At 41.4% G+C, this 19,367-nt stretch overlaps 3 protein-coding genes and 3 non-coding genes across 6 annotated transcripts; 4 read left to right on the top strand and 2 right to left on the bottom strand.

Annotated features, from left to right (window-relative positions):
• Window positions 1-334: 334 nt before the first annotated feature.
• LOC104424725 (small ubiquitin-related modifier 1) lies at window positions 335-2,733 on the top strand. The gene is made up of 3 exons (XM_010037218.3): window positions 335-567; window positions 2,152-2,301; window positions 2,409-2,733. Exons 1-3 carry the CDS (start codon window positions 478-480, stop codon window positions 2,478-2,480), a joined length of 312 nt encoding a protein of 103 aa, XP_010035520.1. The 5' UTR covers window positions 335-477; the 3' UTR covers window positions 2,481-2,733.
• An 833-nt stretch (window positions 2,734-3,566) lies between these two features.
• On the bottom strand, window positions 3,567-9,219 carry LOC104424726 (hypothetical protein). The gene is made up of 10 exons (XM_010037220.3): window positions 8,814-9,219; window positions 8,547-8,638; window positions 8,115-8,256; window positions 7,749-8,030; window positions 7,515-7,662; window positions 5,651-6,607; window positions 5,233-5,471; window positions 5,066-5,139; window positions 4,485-4,590; window positions 3,567-4,011 (listed from the first exon to the last, which is right to left on the bottom strand). The coding sequence occupies exons 2-10, from the start codon at window positions 8,612-8,614 to the stop codon at window positions 3,982-3,984; spliced, it is 2,046 nt and encodes a 681-aa protein (XP_010035522.2). The 5' UTR covers window positions 8,615-8,638; window positions 8,814-9,219; the 3' UTR covers window positions 3,567-3,981.
• Window positions 9,220-13,084: 3,865 nt separating this feature from the next.
• On the bottom strand, window positions 13,085-18,002 carry LOC104424727 (AUGMIN subunit 2). The gene is made up of 6 exons (XM_010037221.3): window positions 17,840-18,002; window positions 16,897-17,022; window positions 16,384-16,488; window positions 15,519-15,587; window positions 13,985-14,098; window positions 13,085-13,840 (listed from the first exon to the last, which is right to left on the bottom strand). The coding sequence occupies exons 1-6, from the start codon at window positions 17,963-17,965 to the stop codon at window positions 13,481-13,483; spliced, it is 900 nt and encodes a 299-aa protein (XP_010035523.1). The 5' UTR covers window positions 17,966-18,002; the 3' UTR covers window positions 13,085-13,480.
• A 372-nt stretch (window positions 18,003-18,374) lies between these two features.
• Window positions 18,375-18,439, top strand: LOC120290096. Its single transcript, XR_005547970.1, has one exon. It is a non-coding gene; the product is annotated as a small nucleolar RNA U49 (small nucleolar RNA).
• Window positions 18,440-18,669: 230 nt separating this feature from the next.
• Window positions 18,670-18,814, top strand: LOC120290095. The gene has a single exon (XR_005547969.1). It is a non-coding gene; the product is annotated as a small nucleolar RNA snoR2/U65 (small nucleolar RNA).
• A 110-nt stretch (window positions 18,815-18,924) lies between these two features.
• On the top strand, window positions 18,925-19,013 carry LOC120290084. The gene has a single exon (XR_005547958.1). It is a non-coding gene; the product is annotated as a small nucleolar RNA snoR77Y (small nucleolar RNA).
• The last annotated feature ends 354 nt before the right edge of the window (window positions 19,014-19,367 follow it).

Consider the following 19,367-nt stretch of genomic DNA (forward strand, 5'->3'; position numbering starts at 1 on the left):
ATCCCGAACATTTTTTTCTCTAAAAGAAATTATTAACTTTTACTCCGATATCAAATTTGCCCCTGTTAACTCGTCATTTACAAAATCCCCATGTTGATAATTTTGAAAAATGGACATTGGGTTGGGAGGGCAAATTTGAGATTAGGGTTAAAAGTTAAGACTTTCAATGCAGAATAGTGATAAGGATCTAATATGAGATAAGATCTAAAACGGAAGATTCTTTTGGGTGGGGGAATTAATGAATAGATACAAAATCCGATTGACTCCAAAGTCAATCAAGATTACTTCTCGAAGAAGCCATATAGAAAAACTCGTTTTCGAGGCAACTAAAATAAAATAAATTGAATGTGAAGGCGGAGAAAGAGTTGCGGGATCACAGAACCACAAAACCTAAGCCGCTCTGCATCTCCGAGTCGTCTCCTCGGACGAAGACGACGATCACAGAGAGAGAGAGAGAGAGAGAGAGAAGCGAGAGAGATGTCGGCCTCAGGGGTGACCCAGCAGCACGAGGAAGACAAGAAGCCGAACGATCAGTCCGCCCACATCAACCTCAAGGTCAAGGGTCAGGTACCGCCTCTGGTGTTTTCTCTCTCTCTCTTCTTCCGACCGAGAACGACGGCTCGGCGTGGCATTTCGATCCTCGTTTCTGTGTGGGTTTTCCTGCCCGATGCGCGTGCCGCATTGTCCTGTCTGTGGAAGTTAGCTCGTGCTCTTTCGAGTGGTGTGGTAAAGGCGGGATCTTTCGCCAGAAAAAGATGATCTTTTTCGGTTTGTTGGCTCGTTCGTGGTTGTATTCCTTGTCTCTGGTGTGATTTTGAATTGTGGGTTTTGCCCTCTACTACCATGTGACTTTCTTGGGTTCGTACTCTGCTGTTTTCCGCATGCCCGATCGTTTTCTTGAGAGGGCTTTTCGAAAGCTGCGCGTGTGATGGGCATTTCTGGGAGGAGATTGGGACGATGATAATCGCCGAATGAGCAGGTTAATGACCCTTTCGAAAGTACCTCTCGCGGCGAGTTGCTGGCCCGCTGAAAATGTGTTTGTAATGCTGCTTGGTTTTTTTGACGTGGAAAAGTAGACTGTTTGCATACAAATGTTGGGGCTTTCTATGTTCTCTCGACAAACCAATCGTCTGTCCTGACGTCCGTCTTTAGGAAATGTGGAAGTACGCAAACTCTTCAAAAACTTCGAACTGTATTGTTGAGATCTCTTTCTTTTCGTAACCCATTGTTTGCCAGTCCCCAAAGATCGGTTCCTCGAGGATGAGTTAAAACGTTCATGTGAAGTTAGACATGTGAAGGTTGTCTGCTGGTCGCAGATGCATAAACTTGGATTAGTGGAGGTCGAGATACAACCTTTTGCGATACCCTCGCCCGGGAGAGGGATGTTGACACATTATAGGAAATGTTGAAGACTTAAACGATATATTTAGTAAAAATTACACTAAGAGAGTGACCATGGTGGATGGAGATGTGTTGCCCTGATCTGTCATTGGTGGCGTTGCTAAAATATAGTCTAAAATATAGTCATAGTTACGTCTTTTTTCTTGTTTGCCCATCATAGCCTATCAATTAAAATTGAATTTGGTGCATTATGCGTGGTTTTGTGTGTCCTTCATGGTTTTGATGCTCTGGATGTTTTTGCTCTTCTATGTCAATAGTACTAATCTCTAGCTTTGTCCCTCTTGCTGTGATTTCTCAGTACGACTTCATCATCCATTTATCTCCCAATCCTTATGCAGATTCCATTGTTTGCATTGTCAGTTGTCATTTTAGTTTCTAAGCGTTGATGATTGTTCATTCTTGTTATTATCCAATTGAATTTTGTGGAGGAGGCACTCCTATGGAGTAGTACACTCGAGCTTTTTGTTTGAAGGTGAACCTTGGACTTCACATTAAATGTTTTGTGTGTCCTATAATTATATTGTCTTATAAACAGAATGGAGTTTTTTTTTTTTCTTTTTTTGAGATAAGTATAGCAAATATAGTTACTTCGCTGATGAAAAATTACTTCCTATGATACTAGAAGTTGTTTTTATTAAAAGTGAAGGCAAATACTCATATTAATCTGTAGAAGTTGTTTTTATTAAAAGTGAAGGCAAATACTCATATTAATCTGTGTTGTTGACTGACTATCACCTTCTTTTCTTCAAGGATGGAAATGAAGTCTTTTTTAGGATCAAAAGGAGCACTCAGCTGAAGAAGCTCATGAATGCCTATTGTGATAGGCAGTCTGTGGAAATGAACTCAATTGCATTCTTGTTTGATGGCCGCCGTCTGCGAGGTGACCAGACTCCTGATGAGGTCTGTTTCTCTTTTGCATAGATACCTTGCTAAAGTGATTGAAAAATTTAAGTATTAAGCTTCAGACAGTCTCTTGAGATGCCAAGTTCTCTCTTTTTCTATTTCAGCTAGAGATGGAGGATGGAGACGAGATCGATGCGATGTTGCACCAGACTGGCGGAGCTAGGACTTTGACTTAGGCTCTTCTTTCTGAAACTCTGTGGTCTGTAAATATGATATTATGCTATGTGAGAATACCTATATTTAACATCACCAGTAGTGGAAAATACTATGCTGGAGACTTTGCCTTATGAGCCTTTTCTCATAGGTGTCTTTGCTAGGACTCGTCCCCCCCAACCACCTGCATAGTAACCTGGTTTGTCATGCTGAATTCTGATAATAGGAAGACTTCTTTAGCTGGTGCTTTTTTATCATTGATTGGTACTTTCCGTGCTTGAATATTTGGCTGCTTCTGGTTATTAAAATCGGTTCATTCTTGGATACTTGAATACTTGAAAATCAAATCTCCCATTTGGTTTGTAGGCAGAGAATTCAAGGGACGGTTCATTTATCGTAAGCCGTTCCATAGTGTTCTCCCATGAGTCGACAATAAAAAGTAGGTGTTGACTTTGTCGATGGCAATGGAGATCTCTATCCTGACAATAGTGCAACGATTGTCCCAAAAATCTTCCTTGACTGCCATCCAACACCTGAATGAAAGCGTGGACTTTTCGAGTATCGCATTGATGCTCTAAGAATTTGCCAATTTTCCTGTTCAAGTATGGGAGCATTGAGTTCAGGCTACGAGATAGAATATGGCTGGGATCCTCGAAACATATATCCGTCGCGGCGGGATCCTCGAAACATGTATCTGTCGCAGCGGGATCCTCGAAACAGGTATCCATAGCAGCACAAGACGTACAGAGAGCCAGGGGAACGGAAAAATGAGCCAGGAGATTAGATCCTTTCGGTTCTGTATATGATATGATTGGTAAATTGCGGATCAGCAACCTGCGGCAGAGTGGAAAGAACGTTTCTTTAGTAAGCAAGAGACTAGCTAAAATTATGTGATAAGCCTTTAAATTAACCAGTGGAGTTCATCTCAGTGTCGCCACATGTTTGATTCCATCGTCTCGAGATTGATTCAAATCAAGCGAGTCACGTGAAGCTGCACAGCTTAGAGACGACAGGATAACAATAATAAACTCGACCCTGCGATCAACGCAGAACGCAGGATAAATATAAAACCGCACATGACGATGCAATAATAACTTGGAACGCATCCATCAGGCAAAATTTATCTTTTCCCGCACTAGATTGGATACTCAACAGCTGTACAGGCTAACTTACACTGGAAAAGGATATAACGCGCATATAATATATACACGTTGAAACAAAAGGATGTAAGAACGAATGAACAAATGGAGAAAGGTGAAGATGGATAGCCGTGTAAATTGTAAATCTCCAGATGAGGATGAGCACATTGAAGTGGGAATGTTGAAGAGGCAAATCCCAATCCGCTTCTAGGACGGATTCAGGCCACTGCTGCGATGCCTGCTTTTCCTTCTTTCCCTGCTTTTCTTTGGAGCTGCTTTCTAGGGAGGATTCTTGGAGGCCTTGATACTAGCGTTGTCAGATGCCCCGACTCGTAGCAATTCTGTTTGATACGAAAATTCCTCCACTTTTGTTAATTACAAAGGATTAACTTGCGTGGCTTTTCCTCCTCTCTTTCTGTTGAACATAAAAAAAGGAGAGATAAATTCCTTTCGATCATGTCAACAGCAGCATCAGCTCTAGGCAAAATTTGTTAAAAATGAAAATCACAAGTTCCAATTAAGCAATTCTTCTCCTTCACTCTGCTAGAGAATATAGTGACAATATGAAAGAAAAAATTTCCCCCAGGAGACCAGATATAATCCAGAATGCAAAACACATTGCATAAGGCAAGCTATAGCTCAATGTCATGATCAGCAATGCGCATAATAAATTAGTTCATATGCTCCGCGGTTTGCATAATCATACTATAAGGACAAAAGAGCAATTCCCCTCCACCACCATCCAGGAATGACTTACGAGACGTCGCGCTAGAATAAACTATCATCCATTTTCATGATGAATTCGTCATGCAAATAATCAAATTTGTGGAGATGCTCTGAAGTTTGCATTCCTAATCCACTAATTTATGATATCTGAGGTTTACTTACCGGGCTTCCGCTTCCAAGTGTTGACCTGTGATGACCATGATCTAGAGAGTGTGACCCTGAAGTATGACCCAACCTTCGCGCAAATCCTTGACTGTGATTATAAATGCTGCATGAGATCATACAGGATGACCAAAGGTAAGAAGGCTTCAAAGTCATTGAAAAAAAAAAAAAAAGACCACATAAGGCGATGGGGTTTCCTATATCTTTGTGAAGAGTCATTGGCCAACACCAAGGAAAAAAGAAATAAAAGCATCCTAATCTTAAGCCATGGAATATATTGTTCCAAGGGCATCTCTGCAATAGAACAAACATTGTTACAAATATCGAACCTGAGCTTAATGGTTGTAGCTGGTCGACCCATTCTACAATTACAAGACCAGGAAGTAACCATGTTGCTATATTTTACTCGTCTGAGGTTAATTTCCACAATCTTACTTTCACAAACCAAATGAAAGCCACTAGCCACAAAGGCTGCCTCGCTTCTGTACTGATCTCCAGTGACATATCTTGGAAACCAGAATTTATGGAGGAGGGCGCATATGTTACGATGCCAAAAACAAATCATAAAAATGTATCCACACCTGAGGCGATGCCTGTTGCAGGCGGAGAAGAAGGCAACGAACCCATTTAATATGCTCCTCACAGCACGGAAGACCTGACAACAAATGGACATTAAGACTTTTTGAACAACAAATCAGAATCCATCTTGCATCGTCAATTAACCAAAGCAATTTGATATATGACATACATGAGAAAAAAGATCATTCCAAAGCATACGCCACATGGAAACTTCAGTAGTCTTCACTGCAGTACTAGCAGCAGAGGCACTCCGGAATATGGTCCTAAGGGTCTGCCAAACTTCAATTATAGAGCCATACATGGAGGTCCACATAAAAGTCACCATATTCCCTAATGCAAGGACCATGCGGATGGGCAAGTACAGAGTCTCCCAGAGGACCCAAAATATGGGACACAAGATGGAAGTTCCTGCAATGCAGCTCAAGGCCTATGTATCAAGATACTTACAGCAATATCATACCAAAAGACCAAAAGGATACGCTATTTATGTAATCTCACAAAATAGATTGCATCCATAATCATCAAATCAAAGCGGAAATGTTCAAAAATCTGAAGGCAATAAATGGTTGCACACATATGTTACGTACCAATTGTCCAGATTGCTGAGAGTATAAACCACAGTGGCTGCAGTAAAATGTCTGATAGGTTTTCCACTAGACTGCAAGAAGATTCAATAACAAACCAAGTGACCGAGAAGAAGCTCCCAACCACTCCAGAGCACACATTCCATAAAGGAAGAAGGCCCTCAAAAAGCTCTAAAAGAGGTTCTGCAAGGGGTTGAGCTAGAACTGAAAAAAAGGACCGAGTGGTGCCCATGACCATTAGGAACCATTTTATTGCTTTCTGGCAGTTATGAAGAAAAAGCATTGTCCCCAAGTACTTGATTCGAGATACCATCTCCCAAGATTCTATCCAATCGAAAAGAGGGCCACACAAATGTGCGGCTGTTGCCTTGAGGACAGGGACATTTTTGTACAGATCATAGAATCCAATCAGAACGGTTACCACTGACATAATCACATAGAAAGTTCTAGCTAAGGGACACATCCACGGGCGATACAGGTGACAAAACCCAGGATATGACTGGAGGAATATGACCCAAGAGGGAAGTCCCGACTCCAACAGTGTAAGTAACCTCACGTCTGCCATTATTATTTCCCTCAATTTGAATGGAAGGTCATGGTCATTAAACCTAAACAAGATCAAGACATCCTTATACTGGAAGGAGTCGCTTGCATTATCAGAATCACTAGCACAACAGCTTTCAGGATCGTCCACTGAATCTTCACTTTCACTATGTTTTTCATCTGCAGAGAAATCAACCTCAACACCAGCGTCATTGGATCTAATCACTCTTCTCTTCTTGGTCGGGGGAGTGCTTGGTTCACTCATATGGATTTCGGGGGAAGCAGCAAAGGCATGACAATTGTTGTGAACATGCTGGGAAGAGTTATTCCCAGAAGACAATACATCAAAGCAAGTATCTTCATGGGAATCAATACTAGACTCTGAAAATTTGTCTTGAGCATCGTGGAACGTCTCTCCTGGATATTCAGAACAAGAGTAAATAACAAAGCCAATGTGTTCTGTTCTCACCAATAGAAATAATCCAGAGAGAACCAACGGTCACAGCAGTCAGAAAGGAGTCATATCAACTTGGATTGTCCAAGCAAATTTTGGTTATTTCTGTTATACAGGTTAAAATTACATGAGCAAGCGAACTTATTGCAATTAATGTACTGACAAGAAAGCAAGCCTACATGCACACTCAACCAGTGTACATTGAAACCACCACGGCCACACATAAACCATGCTGATGAGATATACAAATACCATAATTTCTATAAACATGCTATGTAAATATCCATATGTGGTTGACTGCATCAATGCCAGATGAAGAATTGTTGAATTGTTGATCCACTTTCTAGAAACTTCAAGATAGACATTAGCTAGAAAGTCAAGAAAAATCCTAAAAAAGAAAATCTATCTTAGGTGGCAATGAAAAGTGTAGAAAGCACAAGTGTAGAAGTATCTAGGAGAAGAGGGAAAGTGAAAAATCTCTGACAAGAGCAGAAGATTTTCCTTGGTAAAGTCGGTGATGTAGGCCTATAAAAAGCCTTGTGGTCGTCCATTTTGAGGGGCAGACCAAAAAAGTAAGCTCCTCCCCTTCCCTTTGTACTACAACTAAATAAAAAAAAAATTCTTTTGTTCCCTGGTGCTCCCTTGCTGCCACTCTCTTTTACACATTCTTATTATTACTTTGCCCAACCATTTCTTGCCCACATTGTTATTAGTTTGCTCTCTTGATAGTTCACACACAAAACACTCTCTTGCACACACATCAAACGCACGTTTCCGCAAATACCAACAAGAATGCTTCTTTCAAGGAAAACAAGTGACAGCGAAAATGCACCAACTGCAGTGCCAATAATTTGACATAAAGACACATACCTATGGAACTTTCCAAATATGCCTTCAGAATCTGCCGTTCAGAAGGGGTCCCTGAAAACCATGAAGGCATACAGCTTTCAGCTTGAGCTATGCTATCAAACTCCCACCTTTTCATTATTTTGGCCTCTAGGGCCAGAGATGTATCAGTCTGCAAGGGCAAGAAATGATGGAAAATTTATCTCCTATAAACAATTACAAACAAACAGAATGTAGAGGAACAGTAGCAAGTGATACCTGAAGCTCATTCAAATAATTTATACCTCGAACATTACTCCATTCAACCTCAAAAACTATAAAGCCATGCAAAATCCCATGCAACTTGCTATCTAGAAGCAAAGAATTCCGCAATTTCTCCACCGGCATGAGAACTCTCTTCCGGGACAAATTTGCAGAGTCGATTAATTTGAACCATTTCTCAAACTTTTTGGTCTCACTGGCGTCAGATTTGCAACAAGTTTCCTTTCCCTCCTTTGTCTTCCTCCGTGCTTTACTCTTCGCAAAAGGGGATAGCCTCGACTGCACAGAAAGCAGAGGAAACCATCATGCGAGGAATTGGGGGTAAACAATACAGGGCATATCAAAACACGTAAAAACACGAACCTTTGTAACCATCAACTGCCATATTCGGGCTGGGCGCGAGCTAAAGTTTCTCAACCACGGCCGATTGTCCACCAATATGTAAAATTTCTTACTCTCACAGGCCAAGAAGATGCTGAGATCTGAAAGATAAGATTGCAGGTCTCTGCAAAAGTGCAATGGGGCCAAATTAGGGGACAAAAGACACTAATTAGCATATCTAGCCCCCGCTAGTCACCCTACTTTTCAACAATTCCATCCATAGACACTGCCAAGATTGCACAACGGAGATGATTCGCATGCAGCACGCATATTCGAACCCGAAAGCAACCGAAAAACGGACGCCGAACTGTTCCATCCAATCACGACCCGCCCCGATTCTCATCTAGAATCTTAAGAACCCAGAATGCAAGGCCGATTCCAATTCAAGAACGAGAATCCTCGTCGCGGACATACCCAATCTGCAAGCTGGTGAGCGGGAAAACGCATCGGCCGGCGTCACCTTTCCCCATCGGACCCGGCATCGCCACCGAGCTCACCGGAATTCTCTGCACCCGCCGATTAGACGAAGAGAAAAAAACACGAAGCAAGCTCTCGTCAGTCCGGAAAAAGAACCCCGCGAGACGAGAATTCGGGCACAAACGTCCAAAAAAGCAAGAAAGACAAAGCAAGACGCGAGCAACGTGGACAATGCTACGGAAAAGACAAGGCGGAGTGACGAACCTGGATCGGCGAAATCCCATGGCGGTGGAAGAAGAAGAAGAAGAAGAAGAAGAGGAGGAGGAGCCGGCGACGCCGCAATGGCGGCCGAGCTTCATCGACGGAGGCGACGCGCGCCGGAGGTCATCGCCGCCAACTCGGACGCGGGAGACGCGAAGAAAACGCGGGGGCGCCGAAACCGACAGGCGAGCGAACCCGAACCCGAGGCGCTGACGCTTCCTTCCGAAGGCGGCGCAGCGAAGCGAAGCGACGGCGACGGCGACGGCGATGGCCGGGAGGAGTACGGCGGTGGAGACGTCGAAGGCTTCGTGAATGGCGGTGGTGTCTCGCGGATTTTAAGTACAAACGGGATTTGGATTTTCGGATTTGTGTTTTTTCCGGCAAGAATAAACGAAGAAGGAAAGAAAGGAAAAAGAGAGGAAGGAGTCAAGGGTCCGAGGCACGTAAAGAATTTCTTATTTTGTTTTAAAAAGAGAAATTAGGGGAAAATATGGAAAGGAAAAGGTGACGTCATCCGACCGTCCGGTCACGTCCGGCGCCATGCACCAAGCGGAAAATCCCGCTTCAAGATTTCGGGGACTAGTGGGACGCGCTGAGGTCATACTATTAATAAATTCACTAATGAATGATGATGATGATGTCAATATTTGGTTTGAATATATAAATAACGTGCAATTTTTCTTTCAGGATATCGACACATCACACATCGAGCATTGAACCAACCGTCAACGTTTCATGTTGGCTTGATTTATTTCACTAAAAATAACTGATCCGTAGCATTTTCATTAGTGGAAAAAATCATAAACCTTCATTCTAATGACAAATCTGTTTAGGTATCTAAAAATCATTATTGATCTTTTTGAAATTATTGACATCGGGAGGCTATTATTATTTTATACGAAAGTGAGAACATTAACAAAGATGCGGATTCTATAATAAATCTCTGACCGTTTCTCATGGTAGTATTTTTCAAAAAAGTAGTGATGATTTTTCATTACATTTGAGATTAGAATAAAATTCGGGAATTTTTTTTTTAATGAAATTGAAATCGGAGGTTTTAGGGAACTGGGCTAAGAAAAACGAACGCGGTTAAGCCAGTTTTTCTGGTGGGGAAACCGTCGATGCGGCGATGGAAGAATAAGATAGATCCATTCGTTCCATGCCGGCCGTGCGTACTTTCCTCGGCGCGTGGCGCGTGGCGCGTGGCGCGTGGGGGTGGGTATGGTAAATAAGCGAGTGGGAGAGGGGTAGGACGGTAAAATGAGGACGGCCGGTTCCAATGATACGCGGGGTGTCAGGGATGGAGTCAGGAAGTTTCGGGAAAAGAGGGTCGGAGCTAAGAAAAGAAAACCCGCGGAAAAGGACGGAATATTATTTGCTAATATTCGGATGCTCCTCATTTAGGTTTAAAAATTAAAAAAATAAAAAGGAAAAATCATTGGACCTCATCAATACGCACCGGTCTTCGGGCGATAGCGATATAGCTAGAATGCACTACTTGTTTAATTATGGCAAAATTAACATTTTTTTCCATCAGGAGTTGAAAAGGACATTTAAGTATCCAAATTCAGCGGTCGTGTTTGAGTCCATTAAAGATATTCATAGGTGTCGTGCCAATGAGATCTCTAATGCATGCTCGGTTGTTGGATCGTTCTGTACTTTTTTTGATAAGGAAGAAATCGAGCCCTTGTCACGGACGTGATTGAAGTACAAATCCGTTTTTAATGACCGAGTTGAATTATGTGAGTGGGAGAATTTAATTCCATCTCATTAAATGAGAATCGCAAAGTGACTTTCAAAGCTTGTGGTCCTGAATTTCATCTTCATCATCATCATGAGTCCAGCAGGTGGCAGGAGCAACGGTGGATTCTTAGGGGCGTGACCATTTTTAAGAAAAGGAGGAGGAAGAATTCCATCATGGGTTCTTAGCCATGCGAGTTCTAGGAAGCATAGAAAGCATCAAAATGCTCGTGGCCACATGGGGGGTTAGGAACTTAGGATTTGGAATAGGAATCTCATTTTATTTTTTTTTGCAGCAATCAATTTCAATTTTTCCTTTCTAACAAGAAAAGAATAATTCATTTTTTTCCTTATTTTTTCCTACCCTCTCTTTTTCCCACTTTTTTTTTCCAAATAGGGAGGGTGTTCATTGTTTAAGAAAAACGTCAGTGCCAGCATAATTTTTTTTTCCCTTTTTTATATTTGACGCTTTTACACATACATTATTGACATGAATGACCTTATATAATAATGAAGATGGCTATTCAAGAGTAACAATTGAGACATGAGAATATGCCAAATTAATTGCCTTCTCACTAGAGTTTCCTTAGAGCTGCATCAACAATTTTTGGTTCTGCCCTTTTATCGTGATTATAACCCAAATCAGATAGTACTTGATTTGTGAATTCATTACATAAGCAAGGGCCTTTTTATTAGAACCATACTGAAAATCAAACAAGATTCCCAAATATGATTAAATATGATGAGGTTGAATTGGTTTAGATTGATTCAAATGAAATATTAATTGTATGAAAACAATTGCATTTGACCGAATTAATTGATTTGACACAATTAAGGCATCAATATCGCGTTCCAAAGAAGGGAGGGGGATGAAAAAGTTTTCTCAAAAAGTTAGGGATGAAAACAATTCTCATTGTTTGGGAGTGCTAGGGGTAATCAGCACGGGAGATTTGACTCCAAGATTTTCTATGCGCCTGATGAGTATAAGCTCTCATTTTCATTTTCTTTACTTTCAATCGGTCACTCTTCTAGACATAAACTGGGAAAATTTTGCTTTTGCACTTTCCTATTTTGCCGAAAATACTTACCTAAACTCCGGATCTAAATCAACTAAAATAGCTCCATTTCGATGATTGAATACGTAGGCCTTACATACAAAATTCACATAGGACTCACATAATCGATGATAAATGAGTCCAATAAACGAATCTGGGTCCAAAGGTAAAAACAAAAAAATAAAAAAATTTCCCTTTTCTACGTATCTTTCATTTTCTCTGCATCCATGAAAATCTCCCATCCATTAGCATGAATTTAGAGCGGATGCAATGTGCACATATTGACCTTTTCCTATGTGGCTGCCTATAAATAGTCTATATAGTACGGCAGGATGCGCCTTCCTTTTTTTTTTATTACGACTCTCGCGGCATCACCAAAACCTATATTTTATCCTTATCCTTCAAAAGGCTCTGGGCCCCACAGGCCCATGATTGACTGCGACTGCTGCGATGGATCGCGGGACCCACAAGGAGTTTTTGTGCGCATCTGGAAGGCACGTGGCACAATCAGCGGCGGTCGGTGACTTCGGCGGGGGCCCACCAGCAAAGGTGCGCCCGCACTCATTCAAAACTCATAAGGAACTTTTGGCTGTCCGCCTGTCCCCCCCCCCCCCCCTTTTCCCTCGTTCTTCTGTCTCATCAGCGGCTTGATTGGACATCCCCTTTTGCTCTTCTAGACCTTCGAGATTTCCTTGACATTTACTCATAAAGCCCAACAGTAGTTCTCTTTGCATAGTGAGATCACTCCCATTATTAAATTTAATGGCCCTCACCTTGTATCTTCCACCCACATATTTACTAATCAAAACCACTTTTAATGTCGGGACCCACGATATAAAGCCTCCAGTCGTTACCAAACACCGATCATATATAATTGAGAAATGAGTATATCAGAAGTTCTAAAATTTATCACGAATTTGTAATTAAATTTTAAAATTTTTAAAAATTTAATGAAGTTTTAAAATTTATTACGAAAAAAAGTTTAATAAAGTCCTAAAACATGTCGTAAAAGTATAATTGAATTTTAATGATTTCAAAAAATATAATTAATGAAATGACTTAATTAAATCAATTTGATAAGTTTGAAAACGTGATTACACTTTTTAAAAATTTTAGAATTCGATTGTACATTCATTACAATTTTTAAAATTGAATTAAACTTTTTAAAAATTTTAGAACTTCATTGTATATTTGTGACAAAGTTTTAAGACTTCTAATAAATTTATTTTTATAATCTAAAATGGTGCCAAATGATTATCGAATATCGCATCTAGTAACGCGCATTTCACTTGACATCACAATTCCTGTTGTCATAGGCTACCATGAGTCGATTTCGATAATCAAATGGATATATGCGTGTTGAAATTGCTGTGCCTGCAACGACTTCCGTGTTAAGGTCGGAATATAAAATGGAATACCTAAAAGGTAGATAAAGCCTAAAGGGGAAGAAAAAAGGGCAAAGGATAATGGGAATATAGATAAAGAAGGGAGAACTGCAGCCACAATTCATTTGGAGGTCCAAGCACGCAATGCCTCGATTGCGCCACATCTAGGAAAAACGTTGCCGTCCTCTCCATCGAACAGCCCATGAACACATCATCATAGGCACATTTCTGGTCAAGAGGCGACGTCCAAATAATGTATGAAAACGATACACATCCGAAAGACTTCAAGATCACTCTACTCCATCGAATCGTTGAACAATTCCTTAGTGTATGTAGGAAATAATGCCATCCAATGGCACATTCCCATCAATTCACAGGCTCACAGTGAACCGTGGTTTCAGTGTTATTTTACAGGTTTCCAATGGGTTTGATCAGAAGAACCGATAAATCATTAGCCTTTACAAACGAATGGGAGATCCTTGCCTTCGAACTAGGCACTGCCCTTCTTTATCGGAGGCCAGGACAATCTCCGGTTACCCGTGCCATCGGCAGGATGGTGCTCCGCAACCTCGCTGTTGTCGTCTTCAGGACGCTCAATTCCTTGTCCTCTCCTGCTCCTGATGGCTAAGTCATCGATGCTTGACTCATTTCTCCAGGAAGGTGGAGTGACGCAGTCGGACACTCCTAGGATTTTCTGTGAGGGATCCCCACTTGGTGTCGCGGGCAAAGAGGGGAAAGATTGACCCACTCTCAGCTTTTGAAGGGTGGCAAACGACTCTCTCATGGCAGACATAGCCTCGAAGAATCTGGTGCATGATGCTAAGGCCACAGGAATAGGGCGAAGCATTTCCTGCATCATTAAGGAAGAATGATCTATGAGTTCCAAAATTTCATCACGCAAATGTTTAATATTTTATTCAGGACAGATTCAACATTACATCTCCATTAAAAGAGCGCTCATAATTGTGATCTAGAGACGAATTCCTCAACTTACCCCCCAAACTGAAGGAGGTTCCTTGAAGTTCTGGCTCCATTGGAAATCCCCAACAGATGCTGTCAAGGCACCATAGTCGCCGGCAGCCTTCATCAGCAATTCTGAAAATTGTTTCTGTCATTTAACCAAGAAATGCCGTTAGTATCGAAGTAAAGCTTTTTTTGCCCCAACTGATAGAAATCCATATATAACTGCAAAGACACCATTCCAAAGAAATGAGTCGCTTCTCTAATTGAAATTTCAAACAGATTAGCAGCTGAGCTGCATAGCAGATTGCAATAATGTCATCAATCTAAGTTTGGATATCTCCACAAGCAGGATTAATTTTAATCATCTTCTGTTTACCAAAGGGATTTTTCCTGTATTTCTTCTAGCTTGCTCAAAATAACACACACTGAGCGATCCTCCACAGAAAAGTCCCATTTCTAACGCACAAGCTGTTGGCACTCTAATAATTCTCATTAGCTACTAGCAAGAGTACAACTCAAAGCAATCTGTCTATTTGGCCAAAAAAATCCACATTAGATCACTCCGTGGTAACCTTTCCCTTCCAATTGTAGCAGTAAAGTCCTCGAGCTGGCACCTGGGACTGATCTTCATTATCATTGCTTTAAAGACCTTCAATGTCATGCAGTTCATGCATCTCATTTTTATAAGGTCAATTCACATCGGTCTTTCCTCTGTTTCCTGTAGAGGTATTATACCGGCCCACCTCTTCAGCTTTCAAGTTCTCTACTCCATTCTAATTTTGTTTCCTAGATTTTGGGTAATGAATCCTTGTTAATGACGTGAGAGAGAGAAAGAGATACAGTATATCATGCTTGCTTATTTAATTGTCTAACAACAGTCTGATTAACACACAAGCTAGAATTTCTCCCACAATTGCTGTGTATGATGCCACTCCAAAACTGAAAAACACAAAGCATTTAGCACTAAAATGTTGATTCCTTCTTTCAAGGTTGATTATTAGGCTCTAATAGCGGCATTTATCAACACGTAGGTATAAGGTTTGGAAGGATGACATCCAAACTGAATACTCTTTGACATACCAGTCAGCTAGCAATTGATAACATTTTAACAAGACGTCCTTTGCTGAAATCCACTTCAATCCGAAGAAAAATTACTAAACTGAGTTTCTGAAGACTTTTTCCCTTTTTTGTGTACTCCGAAGCCATTTAGAAGCAGTTGTCAGAAAGCCAATGCACTATTAGGTAGTTGCATAACTTCGTTAATTTTTACGCTCCAGGCTATCAGTTAATAACAAATCAGGTAATGAAAAATGAGAGAAAAAAATATCAAACTGTTTAGTTAAGAGAGTCATATTCGAATCACTGTTAATTAAGATCGGTGGCCTAAATTACAGACCAACTTACCCATTTAGCCACAAGAGAGGTTTCCATCTTGCGAAAACATTCCATCCATGTCAACTTCCTTTTTTGCACACAGGCAATTATTTATGGGTAGCAAGACTGCCAAAGTAACAAGCATATACGACTTGACTCTTCACATACAGGAGAAAGATGTAGCAACTAACCTGGTATTCTGCTTCCACTGGAATACAATCAAGGGAATAGGGTTGTTGTAGCCGAGCTATGATGCGATCCTAAGAGAAGAACAACAGATTTTGGCTATAGATCAACTTAATAATGATGTCATTAAAGAATTAAAAGAGCAACAAAAGACCTATACAAGTTTTAAAAAAAATGATCGATCTTCCAAATGATATACTACCTCCAATTCTTAATTTGTAATAGTCTAACTCTGCACAGCAATTTTATATTGACAAAACTTAATTTTCAATAAACCAGATAATAAGTTGCAATGGTTGGCGTTTTGTTACAATTCGACATCAGACCACAATTAGTTCTACAAGATACACATTACTCCCTGGTTTCATATTGACAAAACTTAATTTTCCATAAACCAGGTAATTAGTCACAGGAGACGGCATTTTGTTACATTTCGACATCAGACCACAATTACTTCTACAGGAAACAATCAAATTGTTCCCTGCAAGCCTCTACAGTATAAAGAGGTTAGCATAAGAAGGAACAATTTTGGGGATTTCAAGTCGTGTTGAGATTGAGAAGCCCTTGATACATGTCAAAATGATCTTCTTTGACTTACTGACAATTTGAATGTGAATGCACATTGAACTCCTTTTCACAAGAATGAAATACATACTCCCCATAAACATCTCATTAACACCGATGCTGTTATTTCTATGTCAGAAGAGAAGTTAAACACACTCATTTGTTCTTCTCATGGCACTCAGAAATATATGATGACGTTAAATAAATAAACACACTATGACTTATACAGAATGTGATGGTTAAATTCAGTCATCAGGTAATATTCATAAGGTTCATGCAGGAATAGGGAGAAGGACAAAAGATTACCTTATTTTGAATAACATCTTTCAATATTGTTGTGATCCTTGCCAAAGTCTCAATCTTCTTCTCCATCTCGCTCACATGTGTCAAGTGTGACACGTTTCTATCATCCTACCCATTTCAAAGTACCGTGTGTCAAATGAGTAGAGCAGGGACTTTGAGACCAAAGAATACAGAGATTGCAATGACACCAGAATTACACAATTTTTACAACACATTCAACTTTCTACTAACAGATGAGCAGTCATGATACACCCATTAATTACTATACATGAATCGATCAAGAGGAAGCATTCAACAAATCCACTGCCATAATGTGTTATATTATTAACCAACAGATTTAAAAATCAATAACTACACAGCCACTCACTGCAGAATGATAATTTCCAGAGTAGCATCTTTTTGGCAATCACACCACGCCTAGTTTACTCTAATCCATCGATTTCAACATAAAAAAACTGGTGATCCACCTTTGCACACAGTAAAAGAAACCCAGTAAATTGAAGCAGAAGAACTCACCTTTCTGCCCTGAAGTTCCACCTGCAGATCTGCAATTTTTCTTTGCACTGCAGTGAGCTCCCTTAGAACCCTTATCAAGTCATCACCCTTTTCACCATTACTCAAGGTCAAGTTTTGGACTTCTTCCTATGAAAACCACACATTGATTGAGTGAGATAAGGCATGATAATCAAAGACAAGTTTACTCAAGGAAAAATTAGTACGTTTGCATAATGAACCCAAGGCAACAGTTTCACCAGAATACATAATAGCATATAGTGGAGTGCTCAAGTTCAATGGCGCACATCTCCAACTTTGCAAATAACCAAGGTTAACCAACAAGACAAGAATTTCATGGTCGCAGACCAAAAATGTCAGCAACGCTGGCAAACAGATACAAAAATCAACAAGGCCAGATCTTAAACTGCATTGGGGCTGAACCATCCAGAGAACCTTTCGATAGAATTACAACCCAAAAAAGAGAGTTAAGAAATAGCTCGACAAGACCCAGTCACCACCGATGCACCAAAACTACCAGAACCAGAGGAAGAACCGCGACCTAAGGGTCCCCACAAACAGAGGCTCTTGCTCCTTAACGAGGAGTTAGATTTCAGCACAATTGGCAAGAAGCAATTCACCCTAAAAAGTTCTCAAATATCACTCGAATTACGACTGCAGATCACAAAAAACAGCTTGTCGACCAGATCAGCTGATCATTTAGCAGAGACGAGCGCCACATTGCTTCTTAAGAAGGAAGCGGATTTCACACTCCAAGCTAAAGCTACACAAGAGCTTCCCGCAAAAGCCACTCGCACGCCGGGAGAAGCAACACCGCCAACACCGATTTGAGCAGGAGAAAGAACTCATCGAGCACGACGCATCGGAGAACGAGCACGGCGAATTCATCGATTCGAAAGCGAAGGAAGCGAAAGGGGAAAGGGGAAGAGAGAGAGAGAGAAATGACCTGCGATCGAGGAGCTGACATGGAGAAGCCGAGATCGGAGGCGATGGAGAGGGCATCGGACATGCCCCCGATCCGCCGCAGCGGCTTCTTCCCCACCCACGTCGTCGCCTCGCTCCCCATCGCCATTGCCACCACCTCCACCAACTCCCTCTCCCTCTCTCTTTCCCGGACGGCAATTTGAATTGAAATTACAGCGTGGTTTCTGGCCGGCCCATCGACACCGAAATGGGCCCAGTCCGTAGTTGGGCCCACCGACATCCAATTCGCCCGGCCCACATTTAATGGGCCTACGACGCGCGGAACCGCTTTCGGAGTCCGACTTCAGACCCGCGTGTGGGGGCTAGCCTCGGAATTCGCGGCCGCCGAAGTTAGCATTAGGGTTTTCTCGCTCCGTCCCTATAAAAATCGCTTCGCATCCCCTTTCTTCTTCATTCTGATTCATTCCGATCTGGCGACGGCGACGGCGACGGCGACGTTGCGAAGGAGGGTGAGTTTGGGGGTTTTTAGGGTTTCCTTTCGCGAAGCAGAATCAAGATCCCGATGAGGAAGCACACCCTTAAAGATAGGAAGTGCCGTATGACACTCCAAAACGGCGAGCGGGGGTGGCTCACTGGCCTCGCCGTCGCGCTCGCCCCTCTCCCCATCCACCGATCTCGAGAGAGTCTCCTTTGTGGAGCCTCTCGGGATCGGTCGGGGACCGTGGTCGGCCGACGGCGGTCTGGTGGCGGTGGCCCCCGCTAGTCGTGGGTGATTTGAAACGGGTCTCTGAGGGTTTTTGGTTTCTTTCCTTTTATTTTTCTTTAATCGAAAAGCTCCGAGCTTTTTTTGAAGGTCTGAGCCACGTCGCCGGTAGCCGGAAAGGGCATTGACCGGCGATGCTATGATCGGACCGAGAGAGATCTGATTCGTTCTTTGATAGGAACCTGTGGACCTTGATTTCTGTGGTCTACGGAGCCGTTTTGGGCGATCACATTCTTGCAAAAAGTTTGCTTTTTTGTTTTTTTTGGGTTTATTTGGACGTCCTTTGCGTGAAAATTTTTGTTGTGGGTTTTATGCAATTTGGAAATGGACCGAAATAGGACGAGAAGCCAATGAGGATTTGTGTTTTTTGTTGGAATTACCGGCTGAATTTGCATTGATGTCAAATACACTGGCTGTTTATCTGAGGCTTCCCGTACAATAATTTTCTGCTCTTTTTTATTTGTGTTTATTTTAGTTTGCAAGGAAAATTATTTCTTTTTCTGAGGCGTGTTGCCCAGACATAATACACTCCACAAAAGTCTCAGAAGAACTAAATTTGCTTTCTGCTTACAATTCATTGGTTTTGGGCACAAATAATCAGATGGGTAAAGCATTCTTTGTGTAATAAAAACAAATGTCAATCTAAAGAAAACTCGAACTTGCCAAATTCCAGAGTGATCGGACAACTACGTAAGAATTTACTCGGAAATGATTTGTTTTGCATAACATCTAATCTATCGAAAAATTATTCTTTCCTAATAAAAATTGTTTTGCATAAGGTCTAAAT

The sequence above is a fragment of the Eucalyptus grandis genome, chromosome 11 (genome assembly GCF_016545825.1).
Source record: "Eucalyptus grandis isolate ANBG69807.140 chromosome 11, ASM1654582v1, whole genome shotgun sequence".
In the NCBI taxonomy this organism is placed as follows: Eukaryota; Viridiplantae; Streptophyta; class Magnoliopsida; order Myrtales; family Myrtaceae; genus Eucalyptus; species Eucalyptus grandis.